The 23,311-nt window shown below is 39.7% G+C and overlaps 1 protein-coding gene across 13 annotated transcripts in view; it reads right to left on the bottom strand.

The window, feature by feature from the left end:
* The window catches only part of SYNE1 (spectrin repeat containing nuclear envelope protein 1), a 551,459-nt gene that overhangs the window by 59,403 nt on the left and 468,745 nt on the right, over window positions 1–23,311 (bottom strand). For 12 of the 13 annotated variants that reach the window (XM_089332568.1, XM_070073379.2, XM_070073388.2 and 9 more), the window contains 5 exons: window positions 21,515–21,749; window positions 20,692–20,886; window positions 15,105–15,230; window positions 11,657–11,812; window positions 1,684–1,842 (listed from right to left, as the gene is read on the bottom strand). In XM_089332568.1, the coding sequence (XP_089188694.1) occupies window positions 1,684–1,842; window positions 11,657–11,812; window positions 15,105–15,230; window positions 20,692–20,886; window positions 21,515–21,749 (871 nt within the window). Of the gene's footprint in view, window positions 1–1,683; window positions 1,843–8,747; window positions 8,875–11,656; window positions 11,813–15,104; window positions 15,231–20,691; window positions 20,887–21,514; window positions 21,750–23,311 lie in introns of those variants that run through there. The other variant, XM_089332573.1, reaches the window with a different exon arrangement.

Here is a 23,311-nt window from a genome sequence, read left to right as displayed (position 1 = left end):
TAGCAAAGAACAACTTCAGCAGATGTTAAAATGAAATCTGCATCATCTCAGCCATTTTAAACATAACAAATTATGATTTATATATTTTGCAATTTTAAGTAGAAACCTATAACACTATTAACATTACATGTTAACTTATAGATTTTTCCCTTTTTCTTTTTTTTGTTTTTTGTTTTTTTGTTTTTTTTTTTTTGGCAGGTAGAGTTATAGACAGTGAGAGAGAGAGAGAGAAAGGTCTTCCCTCCATTGGTTTACCCCCCAAATGGCCACCATGGACAGAACTACGCTAATCCGAAGCCAGGAGCCAGGTGCTTCTTCCTGGTCTCCCATGTGGGTGCAGGAGCCCAAGCACTTGGGCCATCCTCCACTGCCCTCCTGGGTCACAGCAGAGAGCTGGACTGGAAGAAGAACAACCAGGACTAGAACCAGTGCCCATATGGGATGCTGGTGCCACAGGCGGAGGATTAGCCAAGTGAGCCATGGCGCCGGCCCCACCTTTTTCTCTATATGTGTTCATGGATAAAGGTAATTTTTCCTAACAATCTATTTTTTTCAGGATAAATGAAACTGTAATTCATTTACTCAGTAAATACCGAATGTTTATAAGAAAAAGTTAGGCATGGCCCTGGGTGCAGGGGAGATAACAATGAACAAGAAAGACAAAGGTATTCTCCAGTGAAGCTTACAGACCAGTGAGGATTCCATTCTAAACAGACATTGAAGCAATAAATACAAAAAGTGTAGCGTACATCAGGTGGTGACATGTGCTAATGGAAAGCATAAGCCAAAACATTAAAATGATTACTTGTTCAAAACCAATGTGGAAATTACACTTAAATCATCAGAAATAGTATATATGCTATTAAATTTGATCAGCCCTATATAGACCAATAATTGTTCCAATCCAAATGAATATATAAAATAAGTTCATCAGATAAATAAAACTTGAAAATAATATGAAGCCAAAATTATCAGGAAATTCTTCATTCCTATTTATGGTCTTTGTAAACCATATTTTATGGATAAAAATGTTATTTTAAGCGATCTTAAGATTTTTTTTTTTAGTTCTCTAGTGATTTTGCTTTTTCAAAAGAAAACAATGCTAAGACAAATAAATGATTTCTACTGAAAGCATGGCTAAAACACAAAATGTTGAGCAGTACCAATAGATAATCTATTCCATCACAGATGGAAAATACCCTATATATATTTTAGAAATAAAGTAAGTTTTGCCATGAAAGTTTATTTTTAAAAGATGAAATGTTTAAAATATAGCATTGCTTTTCCCAGACAGTAACTGTGAGTAAGCTGGCCCTCTTTTCCATGGATCCCACATCTGTGGGTTTCTACCAACTTCAGATTTAAAATATTTGGGGGAAAATTGTGCCTGTTCTGAACATACACAGATTATTTCTGTTGTCATCATTCCCTAAACAATCCAGTATAACATCTATTGACAAAGTATTACATTGGATTTGGTCATGTAAGTAATCTACAGACGGTTTAAGCATATGGGAGAACTGGCAGGTTATATGCAAATACTACATTGTTTTACATAAGGGACTTGAGCACCCACAGATGTTGACATTTGCAGGGTTTGCAGGACTCATGTCCAGGATTACTGAGAGATGCCTGAACTTTTTGCACACAAAGAAGAGTGAAAACATGGGTAGCATCCCATACCTTTCTGAGCTTCTGTATCATATCTTCAATGAGAATATCTCCATTCTGAGCGACCTTGCTTTCCATCTGAGTCAACCATTCACAGAGCTCCTTGTTCTTCTCACTGAAGACTGCCCATTCATTCAGTCTTTCACCCACTTGCTGCCGCCGCAAGGAGACCTAAAAAGTTCAAAATGTGAGGATATGCAAAAAAGGATAATGAGTACTTACTTCCTAAAAAATCTCTAACTGGACCATGTTGGGTGGACTAATGTGAGCGGTGGTTGTCCACCTATTTAGACCACTGTTTCCTGAAGTACAGGATTTGCTATCAAATCAACGTGGGAGACCTTGAACCCTTCACTCTAATTTTTCCCCACAAGACTCACATGTAGAATAATCCAAGTACACACATTTTTTAGCTTAGCTTTGCTACATGATCAATGGATGTATTTACATGATCGGTGGATGTATTTTTCCAAAAAAAAAGGAGGTGGGGGAGTTGGAAAGAATAGGGAAAGAAAGAAAAGAAAAAGGGAAAATGAAATGAAGGCAGAATAAAAGAAAAAGGGCAAGAAAGAACAAAGAGGAAAGAAAAAGGGAAAGTGTAAATAAAAATAGGGAAAGAAGAAAAGTGGGAAGCCGTCATTGAGCCTCAAGTTTCTGCAGAATGCAGCCAAGGAAGCACTGGAAGTACCCCAGAGTGGAACACGTGACTCCTGCAGCTAAGTTTGAAAGGGACAGTTTTATTTGGGGCAATTTTACTGCTATTTTTTCATTCATTTATGTTTGCATCTTTTCCTTTTTTCTGAGAACTTTATTGGGCTATATTCACATACTGTACAATTCACTGGATTTTAGTGTATTAACAGTGTTGTGCAACCATCACCACAATCTGCCATAAGATCCAGCAATCCCACTTCTGGGTGTGTATCTGAAGGAAATGAAATCAGCACACAAGGTATCTTCACTCCTATTCACAGTAGTCAAGATGTGGAATCAACCTACGGGTCCATCTCTAGATGAATGATGAAGAAAATGTGGTATATACACAAGATGGAATATTATTTAGCCATACAAATGAAAAATTAATAACATTTCCAGCAAAATAGAATCAGAGATTTTTATGTTAAGTGAAATAGACAAGACACAGAAAGACAAATACCACATGTTACCTCTCATTGGAACTTAGAATCATGATTACTGGAGGCTGGGAAGGGTTGGGGAGGTTGGATGATGGGTACAAAAACACAGGTAGATGCAGTAAGTTAGTGTTCCACAGCAGTGAGGTGACCATAGCATATGTAGATACATATTGAGTGTATATGTGTTCTATACTGAATGAAGAATTAGAAGAGAGGAGATGTGTAAGCTCCAAACATAAAGAAAAGGTAAGCAAATTGAAATTCTAATTAACTGACTTGATAATTTTATGCTATATACACGGGAAGAAATGTTGCACTGTATCCCATGTACAAGTGTTACATGTTAAAATTTTAACTGATCAAAAATAAACATTCTTCCAAAAAAGTATACAACTGATTTGCTTTTAGTATATTAACAGAGTTGTGCAACCATCATTGCAACTGATTTTATAACATTTCCATCATATGTTCCCTTCCCCCCAATACCCCTGCCTTCAGTAGCCATTCTTCTCTCCACACACACCTCCCAATTATATTCTACTTCCTATCTCTATCAATTTGCTTATTCTGGACATTTCATGTAAGGACAATAAAAAATAACAATAACAGATCCTCAGAGACTGGCTTCTTTCAGTTAACATATTTTAATTGTTCACTGATAACATACACAATATTTCATTTTATTGCTGAATATACAATATACTCCAGTGTATAGATATATCACATTTTACCTATTCATTCATTGGACGTTTGGCTGTTTCCATTTTCAATTATGAATGATGCTGTAACTAACCTTTATGGACAAATGTGTGTGCATATTTTCATTTCTCTTGGGTTTACACTTACCTGTAGAATCAGTGGGTCACGTGGTAACACTACAGATTGTGTTCCAAAGTGGTTGTGCTATTTTTATATTCCCATCAGCAACAGGATCCCAATTCCTCCACAGCCTCATCAGTATTTGTGAATTTGATAGCAATCCTAGGATTGTGAAGTGCTTTTGATTTGTAGTTCCCTAGTGGCTAATGATGCTGAGAATATTTTCATATTTCTTTGCCACCTGTATACCTTCTTTTTGGAAAACTAGTCAAATTCTTTGTCCATTTAAAAAATTTGGCTGTCTTTTTATTAATGAATTATACAAGTTCCTTATATACTATTGGTACAATGGGACTGTTTTCTTACTTTTAGGTGTAAAACTACTCCACAATTCTAAAGTCCTCTTAATTTGTAATACTCTGTTTTGAACTGTATTGTTTGAACTACTATTGACTGTTTCTAGTTGAATAGCAAAAACATAATATGATTTCAGTGGTAAGGCTTAAAATGTTTTTCTGTACAGTCCTATTGACAATGCTAGCAATTCCACCATTGATTCCTCTGTATTAAACATTTGTCTACTGATTTTCTCTTTCCACTCAGAATTTCTTGTGGAAAAGTTTAGAAACAGATATGCTGAAAGAATTATGTGGTAAAGATTTATGATATACTCCTTGAGTCTAAAATTGCTAACATTTTGCTTTTAATACATATATTTCTTTATCAATCCATTTACTTTATTATGTACTTTAATTTCCTTTTAAGGATGAAAATGAAAATATTTGTATGGTATCATGGTGGACTGTGTTAGTGATTAGACAGATAAGATTTAAAGTCTCAGAGGACTCCAAATGTCTGTGATTCTACATCAAAGAAAACAGAATTGCCCATGAGCTTAGGGCCAGCATTAGGTAGAGTGAATTACCTGGAGAGTAAGCCAACACTAGAAATGAAATGCCAACATTAGAAATTCATTTTCTGTGCATTAACTACAACTTTTTAAAATAAACATTTCTCTGCTTTATGCAACACACATGAATCCATTAAGTATTTCCTCAATACTTATGGTGTCATTAGTATAGTATAACTTACCACTTAATTGTTGTTGCTTGAATACTACAGTTCAGCCAAAGGCTGGATACTAAAATGAATGAAAATAGCTAAGAAAGTGCAGGTCAAGAAATTTTAGAGGGGCCTGTGCTGTGGTACAGCGAGTTAAGCCGCACCTGCAGCCCTGTCTTCAGTTCCAGCTGCTTCTCTTTTGAACCAGCTCCCTGCTAATGTGCCTGGGAAAAGCAGCAGAAGACGAGGCCCCTGCCACCCATGTGGGAAACCCGGAAGAAGCTCCAGGTGCTTGGCTTCGGCCTGGCCTGGCCTGGCCCCAGCTGTTGCTACCATTTGGGAAAGTAAACGAGCAGATACAATTTTGTTCTGTCTCTCCTTCTCTCTAACTCTGGCTATCAGATAAATAAATCTTGGGGAAAAAATTTTTGTGGAACATGGGATCAAAAGATAAATTGAGAGGCCAGTGCTGTGGTGCAGCAGGTTAAAGCTATGGCCCGCAGGGTCAGCATCCTGTATAGGTGTCTGTTCAAGAACAAGATGCTCCACTTCTGATCCAGCTCCCTGCTGATGCACCTGGGAAAGCAGTTGAGGATGGTTCCAGTCCTTGGGCTCCTGCACCCTAAAAGAAGCTCCTGGCTTCAGCCTGACCCAGCCCTGATTATTGTGACCATTTGGGGTGTGAACCAGTAGATGGAAGATTTGTCTCTAACTCAGCCTTTCAAACAAACAAATCTTTTTTAAAAGATAAAAAAGAAGTTTTAGAGACAACCTTTACCTTAAAATTTTTTTTTTGACAGGCAGAGTGGATAGTGAGAGAGAGAGACAGAGAGAAAGGTCTTCCTTTTGCTGTTGGTTCACCCTCCAATGGCCGCCACAGCTGGCGCGCTGAGGCCGGCGCACCGCGCTAATCCGATGGCAGGAGCCAGGTGCTTCTCCTGGTCTCCCATGCGGGTGCAGGGCCCAAGGACTTGGGCCATCCTCCACTGCCTTCCCGGGCCACAGCAGAGAGCTGGCCTGGAAGAGGGGCAACCGGGACAGAATCCGGCACCCAGACTGGGACTAGAACCCGTTGTGCCAGCGCCACAAGGTGGAGGATTAGCCTATTGAGCCGCGGCGCCGGCCTTTTACCTTAAATTTTTAAAGTAGTCAGAAAATTAATAAAAGAGTGTTTGATGCAAAGGAATCATTTGTGGAATATCTAACATCATCCATAGGATTGCAGAGGAACATTTTTAAGCAGAGAAAATGAATACACTGGATATTGGGATTCAATGATGTCCAAAACAGCTGAGGTCTTTTTAGAAATATTGAGGATTATTATCAATACACAGTTTTTCTTAAGTGTTGAAACTTAACTGAAAAGTGATTGCTGTTAAATATAAGAGAGGGAATAAGAGAAGGAAGAGATGTGCAATTCGGGACATGCTCAAGCTGACTTGCCCCAAACAGTAGAGTTAGAAACATACCAGGGGATTCCAATTCAATCCCATCATGGTGGCATGTACCAATGCCATCTCACTAGTCCCAGTGATCAATTTCTGCTCACAATTGATCATAATGATAGGACTAAGAGCCAAAGGGATCACATGAACAAGACTAGTGTCTGCAAATACTAGCTGGTAGAATCAAAAAGGGAGAGAACGATCCAACATGGGAAGCAGGATACACAAGCAGACTCAGAATGGCAGATGTCCTAAACAGCACCTGGCTTCAGAATCAGCCCTTAAGGCATGCGGATCCGGCTGAAGAGCCCATGAGAGTATTTCAGGCATGGAAAGCCAAAACACTCTGGCAAAAAACAAAAAACAAAAAACAAAAAACAAAAAGCAAAAAAAAAAAACCACACACAAAACACCACAAAAAACAACCTAAATTAAAGATCTCTGAGTGAGATCCCAGTGAAAAGAACAGGTCTTCAAAGGAGGAGGTACCTTTCTCTGAAGGGAGGAGAGAACTTCCACTTTAACTATGACCTTGTCTAAAGATCAGAGTTGGTGAACTCAAAAGGCTTCCATAGCCTTGGCAACTCATGACAAGAGCCTAGGGTGATTACTGATGCCAGAAACAAGAGTGTCAATTTGTTAAGTCAACAACAGGAGTCACTGTGCACTTACTCCTCATGTAGGATCTCTGTCCTTAATGTGCTGTACATTGTGATTTAATGCTATAACTAGTACTCAAACAGTATTTTTCACTTTGTGTTTCTGTGTGGGAGCAAACTGTTGAAATCTTTACTTAATATATGCTAAACTGATCTTCTGTATATAAAGAGAATTGAACATGAATCTTGATGTGAATGGAAGGGGAGAGGGAGCGGGAAAGGGGAGGGTTGCGTATGGGAGGGAAGTTATGGGGGGGGAGCCATTGTAATCCATAAGCTGTGCTTTGTAAATTTATATTCATTAAATAAACGTTAAAAAAAGAAATTTAGCAAATAAACAACAGAGCTAATCTAAAAAAAAAAGAAATATTGAGGATTATAGGTCAATTGAGTAATACGAGTGCTAAATGAAAAATAAAAATAACTATGTCAATTGTAAAGAAAAAAGCCTTCTTCCCATTGAAATCCTAATACATTTTGGTAATGTTTAGTTTAACTCAACTAGAAACATGTCCAGGACAGTGCTGAAGAGCATAATCCTTCACTATGCTTCAAACACTCCTTTTGTTTCTAACATTGAGAACAGAATGAGTTCTGAGCTTCTGTTTCAACTCTTCTAAGATTTGGATTGTCTTATAGATATGACTTTTCTCATTTTCATTCATAGACTGTTACCAGCAGGATTCTGGTTGGTAACTGAATTTCTTGATCAACTGATATAAGCTGAAATTACATTTTCATAATTGCTAGATGCTTTCTAAGAAAAAGTTAGAAACTGTAATCATTCATATTTAAGATGAACAGGTGCATAGCTTTCCCCTGAGTACTTCCACTCTGAGTAGCGTCCCCTAAATTTGATCATGAGCCAAGAATGCATTCTAGGGCTTCTTTCACCAATATCTGCAGGGAGGGTGACTACATAATAGAAAAATATTACTTTGAGAGGTGGGTATTATTATCGCTGTTCCAGAACAAGGAGGGTGAAGGTTGAACAAATCTTAGGCATCTGTCTATCGTTAGCTTAAGACAAGACCAGCAGGGCTGCAAAATAATCTTATGATCAAACATATAGAAGCAACTGAGATTCAAAAATGGTCTTATCACTTCCTAGTGGTGTGACCAGGGCAAGGTTATTTATCATCTCTAAGCCCATTCTCTTCATTTGTAAGTTAATCTTACATGTGTTTTAAAATTCATTAACAAATATTTATTATTTGTAGCACATGAGAGTCAAGCTGGCCGTTATGACACTCCACCACTACTCTTACTGCTACAACATGTGACTACAGGGCATCGTCTAAGTTTGTTTCCTCCTTGACAATCCTGTATTCAACATCTACACTAAGAAGCTTGGATATTTGTCTCTGCTGTTTATCCTGCACCGTGAAAGTGCTGTGTACATTTGCTTGCTGTGGAGATACAGCTGAAATAAGAATCAGGAGGGCCACAACCAGGGCTAAAATCTTTTCAAAAAGATGTCAGTTCAAAAGCAGGCAGCATCTTGCTTTAGTTTCTAAATCTCATGCTTAAGCTGCATGGTAAGTGGGCATTACTGTCCTTTTCTTTCGATGCAGTCAAAAATCCTCAAATGATTTATCAACTCAGCACACGTTATGGTTTATGAAGGGCACAAATACACTGTATTTCCTCTAGAGTGACAGCTGAACAGGAAATACATCCTTTTTTACTTTAAATATTTTTACCACAACATCTAAAAAAATTCAACATGCAATTATAGCATATTTATATATATATATTTATATATATAACATGTTTATATTTCTGCCAGAATTACAAACAAATCTACAACCAAACACAAGAATAAAAACGAGTAAAATTCACGGCTGTCCACAGGCAGCGCTGATCACCTGGGGATTGTGTTGGAAAATCAGATCCTATCATACATTCACCCTCCCTGGCAAGGTTTACTTACGGCCTGTCTTCTTAATTCTCACCTGTAGTCCCAGTTACCTCTAACTTCTCACCAACTGCTTCATTTGGAATAGGAACAGACTGCTTGCTCTTTTACACAGACAGTGCCATGTTTAACTAGAGCTTTTGAATTCTACAACGAGACAGAGGCATAAGCTCATTTCCTTTTGTGGTTTCATACTTGACAGAAGTTCACCGGAAATAACTTACTCAAAAACTAACAGCTAGTCTACTTCCTTTCTTACAGTTATATCCTGGTAAACTTGATTAAACTTACGACTAAACTCTCAGTAGTTTAAATAACTGTATTTAATTGAAGTAATATGGGATAAGTATGCTTTGGGTTCATCTCTTAAGACACTCCAATATAGGTAGTTTCCAGAAACACTTTAGACTCAATTGGCTGCTTCTTTTTTACTTCTTAATCTACCCACAAGTGCAAAGTACTAATCTCCTCACAGCACATCAGATGATCAAGAGTCACTTCCCAAATGCATTTTGAAACAGACTGTTGCCTTCGTATATGTACATTTCATGAATAGTTTTACAATATGTGGATATATAATTTAACAATAGTAAGATTTGCTATTTTTAAAATGTTTATTTTCTAAATGCTTTCAATTTTAAATTTTTTTTTCATCTACTTGTTAGTCAGAGGGGGCAGAGATAAATTTTCTATCTGCTGGTTCACTCCACAAATGTGTGCAACAATCAGTGCTGGGCCAGGCTGAAACCAGGAGTCCAGACCTCCATCCATTTGCCACCCACATGGGAGACCAGGATGGAATTCCAGGTTCCTGGTTTTAGCCTGGTCCAGCCCTGGTCGTTGTGGCCATTTGGAGAGTGAGCCAGCAGATGGAAGATCTCTTTCCCTCTCTGTGTCTGTCCCTCTTCTCCATCAATCTACCTCTCAAACAAACAAATTTTTAAAAAATTAAAATGAAGAAAAACAGATGGGTAGGCTCACAAAAGTAAATGGATAAAGCTATGACAATTTCTTATAATTTGTACCCACCAAATATATTTATAAGGCATATCATAAGGTCTTTATATCATAAAAGTATAGAAAAATTTACTGTTGATAATGTACTACTTTCAGATTAAAGAATTCAGGAAAAAAAATAAGTATTGTGAATAGTGTTACTACATTCCACGAATAACTCCATGTGTCTCAGTTTTCGTTGAGAATACTGAACTCTGACAAGTAGGTATGTCCATTTTGAACCCAAGTCACTAGACTTTTTGAAAGTCATCTCTTGCACATCTGCTGTTTAAAAGTATATTTTCAGAAGAAACTTCCTACCTACCACATGTGCTCCAGGTCTTCCTCTGGTCCATGGTCTAAGAAATATCTGAAGTTTTAATTTAAATATACAGAGAGAAATTTCCCAAAGAATTCATTTGTTGTTGATGTCAAATAAAGGCAAAGGCCTTGAGCCTCTTACACTGTTTAATGGTTCCCAAAGAGCAAGAATAAGCATCTTTAATGTCAGAAACAGTAGGGAGAAGGGCCATGAAGAGAGATTCCAGGGCAGAAAGGTTGGCATGGCATACAAAGCATGAGTCTGGGGTGAACACTAAGGAGCCCCTCTGCAACAGCCTCTGGCTCAGCTTTCCAACACCTGCTTGTCCCCAGCTAGGACCTAGGTGGACGTTTACTTGAGCTGCAACCTCATCAACACATCTGTCCATTCCCTCCACACTGGTCTGTCTCCTTTACTCTCAGTTCAGAGCTCAGTTTGAGATCCATCCATTACAAGGAACATCTCCTGTATTCCCTGCAATCCACACTGCTCAAAGCTTTCCAACACCTTCATACATTTGTATACATTGTTGTTACCTGTTTATACTTTGCTTTCTTCCTAACTGCGTAGAATTTCTAGCCTAAACTCAATTGTAAACCTGATGGTAGGAACAAGTATTAAAGGAACAAGACAGGAGCTGGCGCCGTGACGCAATAGGTTAATCCTCCGCCTGCAGTGTCAGCATCCCATATGGGCGCCGCTTCTAGTCCTGGCTGCCACTCTTCCAGTCCAGCTCTCTGCTGTGGCCCGAGAGGGCAGTGGAGGATGGCTTGGGCCCCTGCACCTGCGTGGGAGACCAGGAAGAAGCACCTGGCTCCTGGCTTTGGATTGGCGCAGCTCCGGCTGTGGTGGCCATTTGGGGAGTGAACCAACAGAAGGAGCTGTCTCTCCCTCTCACTGTCTGTAACTCTACCTCTCAAATAAAGAAAAAATCTTAAAAAATAAAAAATTAAAAAATAAAAATAAAAAAGGAACAAGACAGACATGACCCCTGCATCATGAAGAGTGTGACCACAAGACCTTAGACAGCCACCTGCTCTGTACTTGGAAGCCTTTAGTTTGCTGTTCAATTTTGTCCATGATGTCTTCTTCTCACTGTCTTTCCCCCAATATTTCCTTTTGATTTCAAACTCAAAAATTTACCTGATTTTAAGGTATTGTGCAAATAGAAAGTAATCAACAAGTAAGGTAAAAGTACCATACACCTATGAGTTACTAGAAAAGAACTCCAGTAAGTCACAAGTAATGATAAATCTTGTTTCTGAACTAGCTCCACGGTGTTGCTGAAATTGTAAATAAAACAATGTGGGTTTTTTTTTTCCACACAGAGAATGGAGGAGACCACCAATATCTAACAAAAAGTGCACTTGTGAACCAAACCACAACATTATGTTTTCTCTTAATAATACCCCAGCCAAGAAAGGGAAAGAAAGATATTTCAGTTTACACATATCTAAAATATAATGTTATGATACAATTGTCTAAATCAGAAACATTCTGGTTTTAACTATGGAGAACGTCCCTCATCCATACTGTACTAGATGGATGGGTTCATACCTTTGACATTCTGAATCATCTCCCAGTTCTCCATCTTTATGAACTAATCCCATCTCTGGAACTTGCTTTACCTGGTGGCACAGTTCTTCCCACTGCCTTTGCAGAAGCTCAATGCGTTCGTTAAGGATGGAGATGTCATCGGCACTGATATAGGCTGAGAGGGTGTCCCTTAGCAGGGTCAGCTGTGTCAAGTCATCTGTCCAGCTTCCAACTGCATTTTCTAGCTCCTGGATTAAAAATAAAAGTGTCAATGATTTTGCAAGTGTTTTTGAATACCCTCTTGATTTGACTTCCTGTCCATCTCAGTGAACTTCAGCATCTACCTTGGATCTCCAGTACTTGCTTCCTAACAATCTGGTAAGTTACCAAGTTCATCTGGAAAAATACCAGGTTGCTCTCAGAATCTTCCTACTCTATTTACCATTTCACTGATACTGATCATATTCATAAAGTAATATGAACAGGTTGCTAAATGTAGCCTTCATTTCAAACACTGTAAGTTACTACATTCCGCAGTACATACTTATAATGAAATAGCTAAGTTCTGTTGCTGTCTCTACTCAAGAATAATGAACTGGGAGGGAGTTTGGCCTAGTGGTTAAGACAGCAGTTATCATGTCTCTGTCTCACAATTTTAGTACCTGGGTTTACTAACTGATTGCGTTTCCAAGTCACATTTCCTGCTAACGCAACCCATGGGAAGCATCAGTGATAGCTCCAGTTATAGGGCTCCTAAAACCCATGTGGGAGACAGGTACTGAGAGCCTGGCTTCTGGCTTTGACTCAGCCCCATTGCAGGCATTTGGGAAGTGAATTAGCAGATGGATGCTCTCTTACTCTGTCCCTCTAACTCTCAAATGAATGCTTTTTAAAAACAAATTTTTTAAGACGTACTGAATGCATTTTCTATAGGATCAAAGACTTCTTCAAGTTAACTAAAAAACAAACAAAAAAAAAACCAAAAACAAAAAAAAAAAAAAACAAAAAACAAACAAAAGATGTTCCTGTCCTTTGGGGAATGGTTTAGGAAAAAAAAAATACACATAACAATATTTGAATGAGTATTGAATGAGTAGACATTAGTTTTTGCAATGCTTTGCCAGTTGAGCAGTTTTGCAGTTTGTGTAACTCTTCTCTGCCAGCTGTTGTTTCTGGAGTCCAGCTAATTTAGTGTGTGAACAGTGTGTTTCACACGGCTTTTTCCCATCTCTTTTTGTCTCCTCATACAGGAGACAAGTCTCCAAAGGCAAAGGGAATTAGCAATACTGGCTCAGGCTAACTTCACACGAGATTCAGGCAATCGGGGTTTTAGCCTAAATTTTCCAGGTAATTACTTTGTTTTGCTGCTAAGGGTGTTTTAAGAGAGTGCAGCAGAGAGCTGGACTGAAATGCACGCAGAGTGTTTTTGCCTTGGATTTGGGGAGATAAAAAAAATTGAGGTCCTGTGGTGACAGTATTTGGCAGAAAGACCAAACCACCCAAGTGAATTTAAAATGCAACGTTCAGTATATTACATTATGCAACATATTCTTACACATACTAAATTGTTATACCAATGGGAGAACTTTCTCTTCTGAATACAAATTTTTAGCTCCCAATGCCAGAATCAGATTTGCTGTTTGGGAACAATAGCAACTCAACCAGAATCCAACTGTTTCAGACTCATAGTTTCTGAGGAGTCTTCAAAGAGTTCATAGAAAATGCACAATATGGAAAAACTTTTCAAAAAAGGTTTGTGCCAAAGCAACTCTACCTTTAATTTTATTTTCCAATACCTTTTTGAAGTTCCCTCATATTTATCCATTTGGTGAATCAATGTGGTAAAAATATAGCCAGGCAACCCTGATACTTATAAGAAGTTATTAAATTTCTAGAAGCCTCAGTTTTCTGACCTTCAAAAGGGAATCAAAGGAATGCCGACACGAGCTTGTGTGAGCTAACACCAGCATAGTCACCGAAAGGTAAAAAGAACCTAACAAATGCCCACTTCTGCTTACCAGAAGTTTTCCTTACTAATTTTCTTATAAAATTACAATAGGTTTAAAAATAAAATTTTTAACCTGATAACCTTTGCATACTTGTTAAAATTACACTTCGAGATAATATTTCATTCATTATGTATGATATAAAATAATTTTTATTTACTACTTTTTCCTAAATCTGTCCCTCTCAAGTTTCAAAGAATATCCTTGAATTTTAACATCAAAGGAAAAATTCTTACACTCGCATCTTTTTAATGATTTCTAGCCTTCTTTAACAATTATAGTCTCCCAAACTTATCACTTCTTAGTCAATGTGAAGTGGAGAATTTGATAAAAGTCCTGGCCATATAATTATATGTAGAGTTTTAAACAGAATTGTCCTAGAACTACTGTTTGCAAATGGATACGTGTAAAGGTTTGTATGTGGTTTGTTCCCCATAGTTCCAGAGGGAACTATGTTAGAGGATTATTCTTCAGGGCAGTAGTACTGAGAGACTCTGGAACCCTTTAGAAGTGGGGTCAAGTGAGAGGTTCTTATTGGGTACAAGCTCTCAAAGGGGATTAAGGCAGCTCTGTGTGACTCCTTAGCGGTTTTTTGGACAGAGTTGTCATAAAAGCATGTAGCCAGCACCACCCTAGCTCTCTCCCTAGCTTCCTAGATTGAGATGTGATCACTTGCTCCTTTATACCCTCCTGATATTCCATTCTCTATGATATGCAGCAGCCAATAGGGCTCCCACCAGAATTGAACTAATACAGGTGCCAATCCCTTGAATCCCCCAAATTGTGTGCTAAATAAATCTCTTTTCTTCATGCTGTCAAGTATTTCATTATGGTAATTAAAAGATAATAACGGGAGAACATGTATAATTTGAAAGAAGGCATTAAGGGCCCTTGTGATACTATTACCACATTGCTCAGCAGGGAACTGATGATCAGGTGCCCACTTGAATACCCAGGTATGCCTGGAATGAATCCTACAGCCAGTAAGCAGTGCTAGTCTCCATGATCTCAGAATGCAGAGACAAGTTTATATCAGCCACTGATTTGCTTGAGTTAGATATACGGTGCTGATTAGAGCCATGATTAATTTAAGGATTATATGTCTCCATGCATTACTGAGACCTGCTTGGGTCTGGGAGGCAAGGCATGTTTCTCCTAGGATCACTGTCTGCAGCTCTTCCGGGATGCTGATTCTTGGTCTTCCATCCACAAACTGGGCTCTTCTGCTGGAATGACTGCCCTGTGTGGATGCTTTAGAAAAATTGCTTTTATTGCTCTTGACACAGCTTTTAAACATCTTTTATGTAGTGTTTTAAATTTTCATTTGTTTCCTTGGGGTGTTCCGTAAACAAGTCTGAACTTTCATCAACTGCAATAAGTCAGCCAAGCCAGTTTTACCAGAGAGCTGTCTGTCCAATTGATAGCCAGGATCTGCCGGCAGACAGTTGTAGGAATTGGACGGGATTATGCTTTCAAAGGCATTAGCTCAGCAGCGACACTGTTGGGTCACTGGGCAACGACGCCAGGAACTCACCTTGCAACGCATTTGCTCCGCATGGAGCTCCTCGTGGTGATCCGGCAGAGGCTGGGAAAGCGTCTTTTTGAAAGTGCGCAGTTTCTCCAGAGAATCAGCTATCCCTTTCTCACACTTTTCCCAGTCCTGTAACAGGAGGAAAAAGAAATTATGTGGATATTTTTGAGGAGGAAATCAGAAAAGAATGGAAATATTTGAGAGAGAGGCAGGCAGACAGACAGAACTGCCTTCTGCTGGTTCATTCCCCAAAAACACACAATGATAGGGTTGGACCTAGGTTGGAGCCATGAGCCAGGAATTCAAACCAGGTGTCTCAAGTGGATGGCAGATACCCAACTACTTGGGCCATCAGCTGCTGTCATCCTACATGGGGTACATTAGCGAGAAGTTGGAATTGGGAGCGGAGCTAGGACTTGAATCCATGTACTGCATAAAAGAATGCTTAACTGGGTGGGCAAATGCCTGCCCCAGAAACACTTTAATTCCCAGGGAAAGTATTAAAGTTGCACTGATGAACATCATTAAAGTACATCCATGCCCATTGCCATAGTAGGCAGAGTACTCGGTCATCAGAAAAGCTAAGTTCAAAATTGACTCCATTATTTATTAACTGTGAGGCTTTAAGAAGACCATGCTCTATGTGTCAGTTTTCCCATGAAAATGTAACTAGGGCATTGTGACATAGAAGGTAAAGCAGCCACCTGCAGCGCCGGCAAACCATAGGCACCTGTGCAAGCCCCGGCTGCTCCACTTCTGATCCAGCTTCCTGCTGCTGTGCCTGGGAAAGCAGCCGAAGGTGGTCCAAATCCTTGGGCCCCTGCACCCATGTGGGAGACCTGGAAGAAGCTCCTGGCATCAGATCGGCCCAGCTCCAGCCATTTTGGCCATTTTGGGAGTGAACCAGTGAATGTAAGATGTTCATATTCATATTCACTCTCATTCTCATTCTCTCTCACACTGCCTCTATGTAACTCTGCCTTTCAAATAAATAAATATTTTTTAAAAAAGAAAATGGAAATAACGTGAATTCTATACAATTTTTGGAAGACTAAAGCAGGCAATGAGTGTCAAGGCACCAAACACTATGGCCAGAGAGTTTGTGTACTGAAAACGTTACCTGTGCAGTACCTGGGAGTACAACCAAGTACCTTGCCTCTTTTCCTAGCTGTACCTACAATGGTTTGCAATCTCTATGCTCCCTCAAATGTACCATAAGGGATAGAAAAAGGACATAAAATTCCTTTTAGGGTGAAAAGTTATGAAGTGAGATGAAATATAAAAATAATACAACACTAACTGCAATTCATTATACAATGGGGCTTCAAAAAGTTCATGGAGAATTTACATTATCCCTTTAACTCCATTAACCCACAGACATTCAAAGCCCCTGCATATGAATAACATAAGCCACAGATTTAATTTGTTACCAGAGTGGAAACAGTTTGATCAGTTTTATCTTGTCTGTGTTGATACATGCAGCAAAGAGTTAAAAGCATATCACATAAAAGCCCATACAAATCAAGAAGTGGAAGAAGAGCGATAATGCACAACTTAAGAAATATATATCCAGCATGTCTAGTAGTGATAAGTGCTCTGGACAAAAATACATCAGGGTAAGTGGTAGAGAGCACACAGAGTGTGTGGTAGATCTCCAGGTACTAACAAAAGAAAACACAGACCAGATGGTTGTGTTTTGCAGGGTTACATAGGAAAATGGTAATAATGGTCTCCTCCAGGGAAGACAGACTTTGGATGATAGTGTAAGTGATATTTCACTTTTTACTCTACAAACCTCAATTATTACCTCAATTTTAAGACACATGTACTTATTTTGTAATTTAAAGAATAAAGAACAATTAGAGGAACTGTAACAGAGATTGAGTCTTTATAACCACCTGTGACCAAATTAATTTCTATCTAGTATCCCAGTGGAAATGCAAATTACATTTAACTAAACAAATCTTCCTTAGTTCGTGGAATGCTACCCCATTGTAATGTACTGTTCATTCGTGGCTTCCATGTTTCAGGTCATCCTCAGTGGCCACTCCCCAAATCAAAAGTTATTAAGCTCCAAAGAAAGACACATGGTATGACAGCTAGAATCACTGACTAATGAACATGGTGCAATACCATGTTACATTTTCCCTTCAGAATCCCTCCTTCGTCATCAGTAGCTTTTCCTTGTGTAGTCTTTCTGCCTTCTCTGCCGGCACTGTATTTGTAGCACACCAGCCCACAGATTACCACAGTTGTCTTCTGTACAGGTGTGGACTAACGTGCTTCCTACTCAAACTATCTAACTTGTCGCTCCCCCTCTTCGTGGAGGAACGACACTAAACCCTGCCTAGGCTTCATATCCGAGTCACGGCACCATTATGTCGCTCCCTGTCTTCGTGGAGGAGCAACACTGAACCCTGCGTTCTTTCGTCTGCTCGGCCCTCCCCGGATTTGCTGCTGGTTCTTCCCGGGTTGGCTACCGTCCCTTCCACCTCCGTGGAAGGGCGGTTCCCCCTGCCACATTCCCCACTTCCGCGGGGGAGCGGCACACCGCCGGCTGGCTCTCTCGGGGGCTGCACAGGTGTTCCTTCAGATGTTCCCCTTAGATGTTCCTGGTGCATGTTGTCTCTCTCCTCCTTTATAGTCCTCCTCCGCCAATCCCAACTCGGCTGCCCACACGCCGAGTATGCTGCTGTCCTCCAATCAGGAGCAGGATCAGCTCCTGGAGGTCAGCACTCAAGTTGGCAAGAGGCAGCTGCGTAGAAGCTGTTTTCTCCTCTTCCAGCGCCATATTGTGGGAGAGCAGATGCATAGAATAAGTCTTAATTCCAGTAACTCAGTCCAGTCCGGGTTGCTCCCCACACTAACTGAACTGGGAATTTGGACCAAGATTTTCAATGCTCTTTAAAATTCCTCCAGGAATAATTTCCACTTCCCAATAACTAACCCCCCCCCCCCCAAATAAAAATCTGTGCTTTCATGGGCAAATCTGTTCCAACTCTCCTTTATTTTAAAATGTTTCTGTGCTTCTTGGCTAAATTAAAATGTTTTTGAGTTTCTTGGCTACACAATTAAGGCTAGGCATGGTGAACATAAGCAAAAAGGTATTCTTTCTGATTAAACTGAACAATTAAATAATAATCATACATCAGAAATCCATCAATATGTAGTTAAAGTATGTTCATTGAACTGAAATAGATAGGTCAGCTTCTTATTCTTCCTAAGAGGCCATCATGAATCAGATGAACATGCAGGCCATGAAATTACAATGACTGCCTTTTTCATCCTTAGGGCATGAAATTAAGGGCTAAAAATACTCCAGTGCAATAGCCATGGTGAAAAGATACATGAAAATGAGGCTGTATAAACACTGCAATTGAGATTCATGAATTCCTTCTTAGGCAAATAGGGTGTAGTGTATGAGTCAAAGTAAACTTTAGGAGTAGAATAGGGGTTTTCCTTCCCAAGGGTGAGTTAGATTCTAAAGCCATAACCAAGTATTTTTCATTGCATGAGTTATAATGACATAACCTAATATCATGGTCTGAAAACTCCTATCAAGTGGATGCTTTATGCACCAAACAATAGATTGACAAGACAAGCAAATACAGTGACTCAGACATCACGCCTAATTAAGTCTTGGAAATAATTCCAAAAATCACAAATAAAGAGAAACATATTATGTACATGTTCTCTAAAGAAATGATTTACACTATTTAAATTCTTTCTTTAAAGCAAAAACAATCAGGCACATTATATTATTGATGAACTATCCTCTGTGCAAATAATACTTCTTTGCAATTATTCAGTGGCATTTTTGATTATTTCCTTCACAGAGGGTAATATTTTATTAAGTAAAATTTAGTAGAACTCAATGGGTGTTTATGCTTTAAGCATTAAATAAAGCAAAAATCCTGCAGTGGAAATTTGGAACAGTGGTTAAGACAGTGCTTGGGGGCCAGCACTGTGGCACAGTGGATTAACGCCCTGGTCTGAAGCACCGGCTTCCCATATGGGCGCTGGTTCAAGACCTGGCCACTTTTAATCCAGGTCTCTGCTATGACCTGGGAAAGCAGTGGAAGATGGCCCAAGTCTTTGGGCCTCTGCATCCGCATGGGAAACGTGGAAGAAGCTCCTGGCTCCTGGCTTCAGATCAGCACAGCTCCAGCCTTGGCAGCCAACTGAGGAGTGAACCAGCAGATGGAAGGCCTCTCTCTCTCTCTGCCTCTCCTCTCTCTGTGTAACTCTGACTTTCAAATCAATCAATCTTAAAAAAAAAAAAAAAAAAAGTGTTTGGAATGCCTGTATCCCATATCAGAGTGTCTAGGTTCAAGTCCTGGAACTGTTTTCCATTGCTCCCTGCTAAAATACACTTTGGGAGGCAACAGGTGATGGCTCAAATAATTGATCTCATGCCTCCCATCTGGGATACCCAGATTGAGTTCCAGGTTCCTGGCTTTGGCCTGGCCAAGCCCCAGCTATTTTGAACATTTGGAGAGTGACTCAGCAGATGGAAGGTTTATCTGTCTGTATGCCTATCAGTGCCTGTCTCTCTTTGTATCTCTGCCTTTAAAATGAAGATAAACTTTAAAGTTTTAAAAAGCAAATGCATTCCATTAACTTCATTTAGTAGTACTACCTTTCATTTAAATAATAAACCAAATTCAATATTCATTAAAGTGTTGATTATTAACATATACAAAACCTCAGCATTTGGCTGTGCTCACTTTTACAATAATACACATCAACAATGATATAGTTACTGCCATTTATTTAGTAATCAATACATGCCAGATACAGCACCATATGATGTAGCCTCATTTTTTCACTAACTCCTCACAATGGCCAGGTGAAGGAAGTAGGATTATTTCTGCTTTACAGATGAGGAAACTGGGGCTTAGGTAATGTGGCCTAACCAAATCACTAGGTTTGCAATGGTTTTAACTTGCATTTATCAGAATTTAGAGCTCATGCTCTTTTTAACTGCTGGTTTAATTATGTATTATACATGGAATTAGAGAGTGCAGGAGAAAAACACATTGTAGGACACGTGGATGAGGCTCATTTCCCCCAGACTCACTGTGTGCTCAGCATGCAATCGGTTTCCAACTAAGGGCTTGAGATACTTCCTGGAGATTTTATTGCATAGCCACTTGCATGGATAAGCTAAGATAAACTGAGAGTATCTTTTTGGGTTGGTTTTTCCCTACTATAAAATAAGAGATATCAATCTTGAAAACCACTTTAGAGTTTTAGATTAGGGAGTGGAATCCACTCTTTGAATTTCTGTCTGGGTTTATAAAGTCATCACATGGCTAAGGCTTAGCAGTGGCCATTAATCAGAACTCATAACTTGGAATGTCTTAGTAGACTTTAAATTACTTTGGTGGGGGACTTTACTAAAAGACAATATGCTGAAAATTGGGAAACCCTTCCAGTCCATGTAAGACAGGACAAATTCTTAAACAGAGCACAAATAGATCAAAATACTGTAGGCTGCTAGACAATGATCTTTGCATTATTTGACTCCGAAAAAAGCAATGAAAGGAAGTAGGGCAACTATTAAAAGGGCTTTTTGGATGGAACTTACTTTCAACAAGAAGGCCAGTTTTTTCTTCTGTTCCTCCAGACGCACACTGGCTGCTTTCCATTTCTCTTGGATCTCAGTGAGTTCAGCTTGCAAGGCGGCCTCAGCCCCACTATCAGCCGAGAGCAGAAGCTGCTTGCCAGCCTCTACAGTCAAGATATAGCTGCCTTGTTGTCGCAGAAATACTTTTTCCTTGAACTAAAAGGAACCACAGCTTTTTACTTTCTCTTTGTCTTCATAAAATGCCCTCCATTTTGGTATATAAAGCATGCTCTCTATGGATGAGGCCTCCCAGATAAATTTGGGGGGGAAAGAGATCACAGAAGAGCAACCTTTAAGGGATGTTAGCCCATGGACTATGCTGGGAAGGGCAGATTAGGGTGCTGGAGGAATCCATCTCCAGACCAGGGAAACTAAGGGACCAACTGGGGAGGGACAAAAGCTCAAGTAGCACTGAACCCGGGAGTACTTAAGTTCCATGTTGGAATCGCTTATGAGTAACATAAATACAACAGCACAGAGCTTTCCTTGTCATTGCCTTTGCATCCACACTGTGGTGGGGCTGGGGGGAGGGGTGGTCAATGAGCTGCCACAGGCTTTGGGCAGTGAAGGGAGGGACCCTTGAAGAGGAGCAGAGGTTTATTTTAACTTCCACGTTCACTCTGGCTTTGCAATACAATCATTTTTTATCTTTCTGTTGACATTTGTGAACAACGTTTCTCTTAATTCCAATGTCACTCAGAGTCCTTGTGAAGAACTGAGGCTAAGGTAAATTGTGCAGTGAAAACAGAGAAGAGGCTTGAGAACAATATGCTTCCCACCTTACCTGCACTTCATCAAATAGGGTTCTTGCTTGCTGCAGTGGTATAGGGATGCTTCCGAGACCACTCACGGGTAGATAGGACACTTCAACCAACCATTTACGAAGCTTTTCTGCCATCTCTCGATAGCGCTGCCACTGGCGAACCTGGCTGTCGATGATCCCCCTCCTCTGTTGGGCCCTGCGAATTACTCCCTGCCACTGATTACTGAGCAGAGTCAACTTCAAGTTGAACTCATCCCTGGAGAGGAAATAATTGCACGGGGAAAAGCACCATTATCTTCGATGCAGTCACACAGTCAGCCAATGTGTACCTTCTCAAAGATCATAAGCTATGAGGGCATAGTTTCAAACACCATGCCATGATCTGTTATTGAATCTATTGCAAGTAATTTACAATTAAACCACCAGCATTTGTAACAGTGAGTGTTTTCATATTTCAGCACAGGTGGGTAGCAAATACATAACAAGGTCATTGTCACTTCTCCTGAGTGCATGAAAGAGAAAAGTAATGGGAAGTGCTCCAAACCCTGCACACACTCACAGCAATGTGTGTAGCCCATGACCCAGTTATGTGTGCCCCATAGCAGGAAACCATGTGGAGAGATCTGATTTATAACTCTGTCTTCACCTAAAATCACAAGCCACTTTGGAGCAACAAAACTGTCATTTTAGCTGGAATCACAAGCCACTTAAAGCACATTATATATCTTAAGATTTTAAAAATCTGCACTGCATAAACTGAGTACTCCTTTAAAATAAGCAACCCCAGTCTTAAATTATTTCACATATGAATCTAAAGCATCCCCTCTACATTTCACTTTGTTGTTAGAAAAATGAAAGCTGTCTAGCCATTACAGCCTGCATATCGATTGTTCACATGTTTAGAGATATCAAAATTTAACTTTCTCAATTCAAGGCAAGATAACATCAGCTCATATGGGCACCAGTTTGAGTCCTGGCTGCTCCACTTCTGATCCAGCTCTCTGCTATGGCATGGGAAAGCAGAAGAAGATGGCCCAAGTTTTTGGACCCCTGTACCCATGTGGAAAACCTGGAGAAAGCTCCTGGCTTCAGATTGGCCCAGCTCCTGCCGTGGCAGCCATCTAGGGAATGAACCAGTGGATAGAAGACCTCTCTCTCTCTCTCTGCGTCTGCCTCTCTGTAACTCTGACTTTTAAATAAATAAATCTTTTTTAAAAGTATAGCATTACTTGTGCTTTCTCTATTAGTTTCGCTTTTGTTCCTTAGATACACTATTCTGTCCTTTTATGAGGGTGATATTAAACTGAATCAGACTTATCATTCTGGAATACTATGGGAAGGACCTTCAAAAAGTTCTTGGAAATGGGTGTTACGAAAAAAAAACAAAACAGTGCAGGGATTTAAGTTTATTTTGGTGAAAAAAATTGGTATCTTAAAAATGTTTGTTTTCATTTTATTTCAAAAGCAGAAAGACAGAGAGAGAAACAAAAGAAAAGGAGAGATCTTCTATTCACTGGTTCATTCCTCAAGTGCCCGCAACAGCTGGGCCTGGGTCAGGCTGAAGCCAGGAGCCAGGAACTCCATCCAGGTTTCCCACATTGATGGCAGGAGCTTCCAGTTCTTGAGGCATCACCTGCCACCACACAGGCTGCACATTAACATGACACTGGGTCAGAAGCAGAGTAGCTAGGACTCACTTTGCTATGGGATGCAGCATCCCAGCGGTATCTTAATTGCTGCAAATACTCACCCCAATAAACTTATCTTTTAATTCCATTTTCCACAAACTTTTTGAAGCAACCTCATATTATTGATACC

Source organism: Oryctolagus cuniculus, chromosome 5, assembly GCF_051225735.1.
Source record: "Oryctolagus cuniculus isolate XC-2025 breed Fujian yellow rabbit chromosome 5, ASM5122573v1, whole genome shotgun sequence".
Lineage (NCBI taxonomy): Eukaryota > Metazoa > Chordata > Mammalia > Lagomorpha > Leporidae > Oryctolagus > Oryctolagus cuniculus.
Note: the sequence above shows the minus strand (reverse complement) of the source record. Positions and strands in the feature narration are given on the sequence as shown.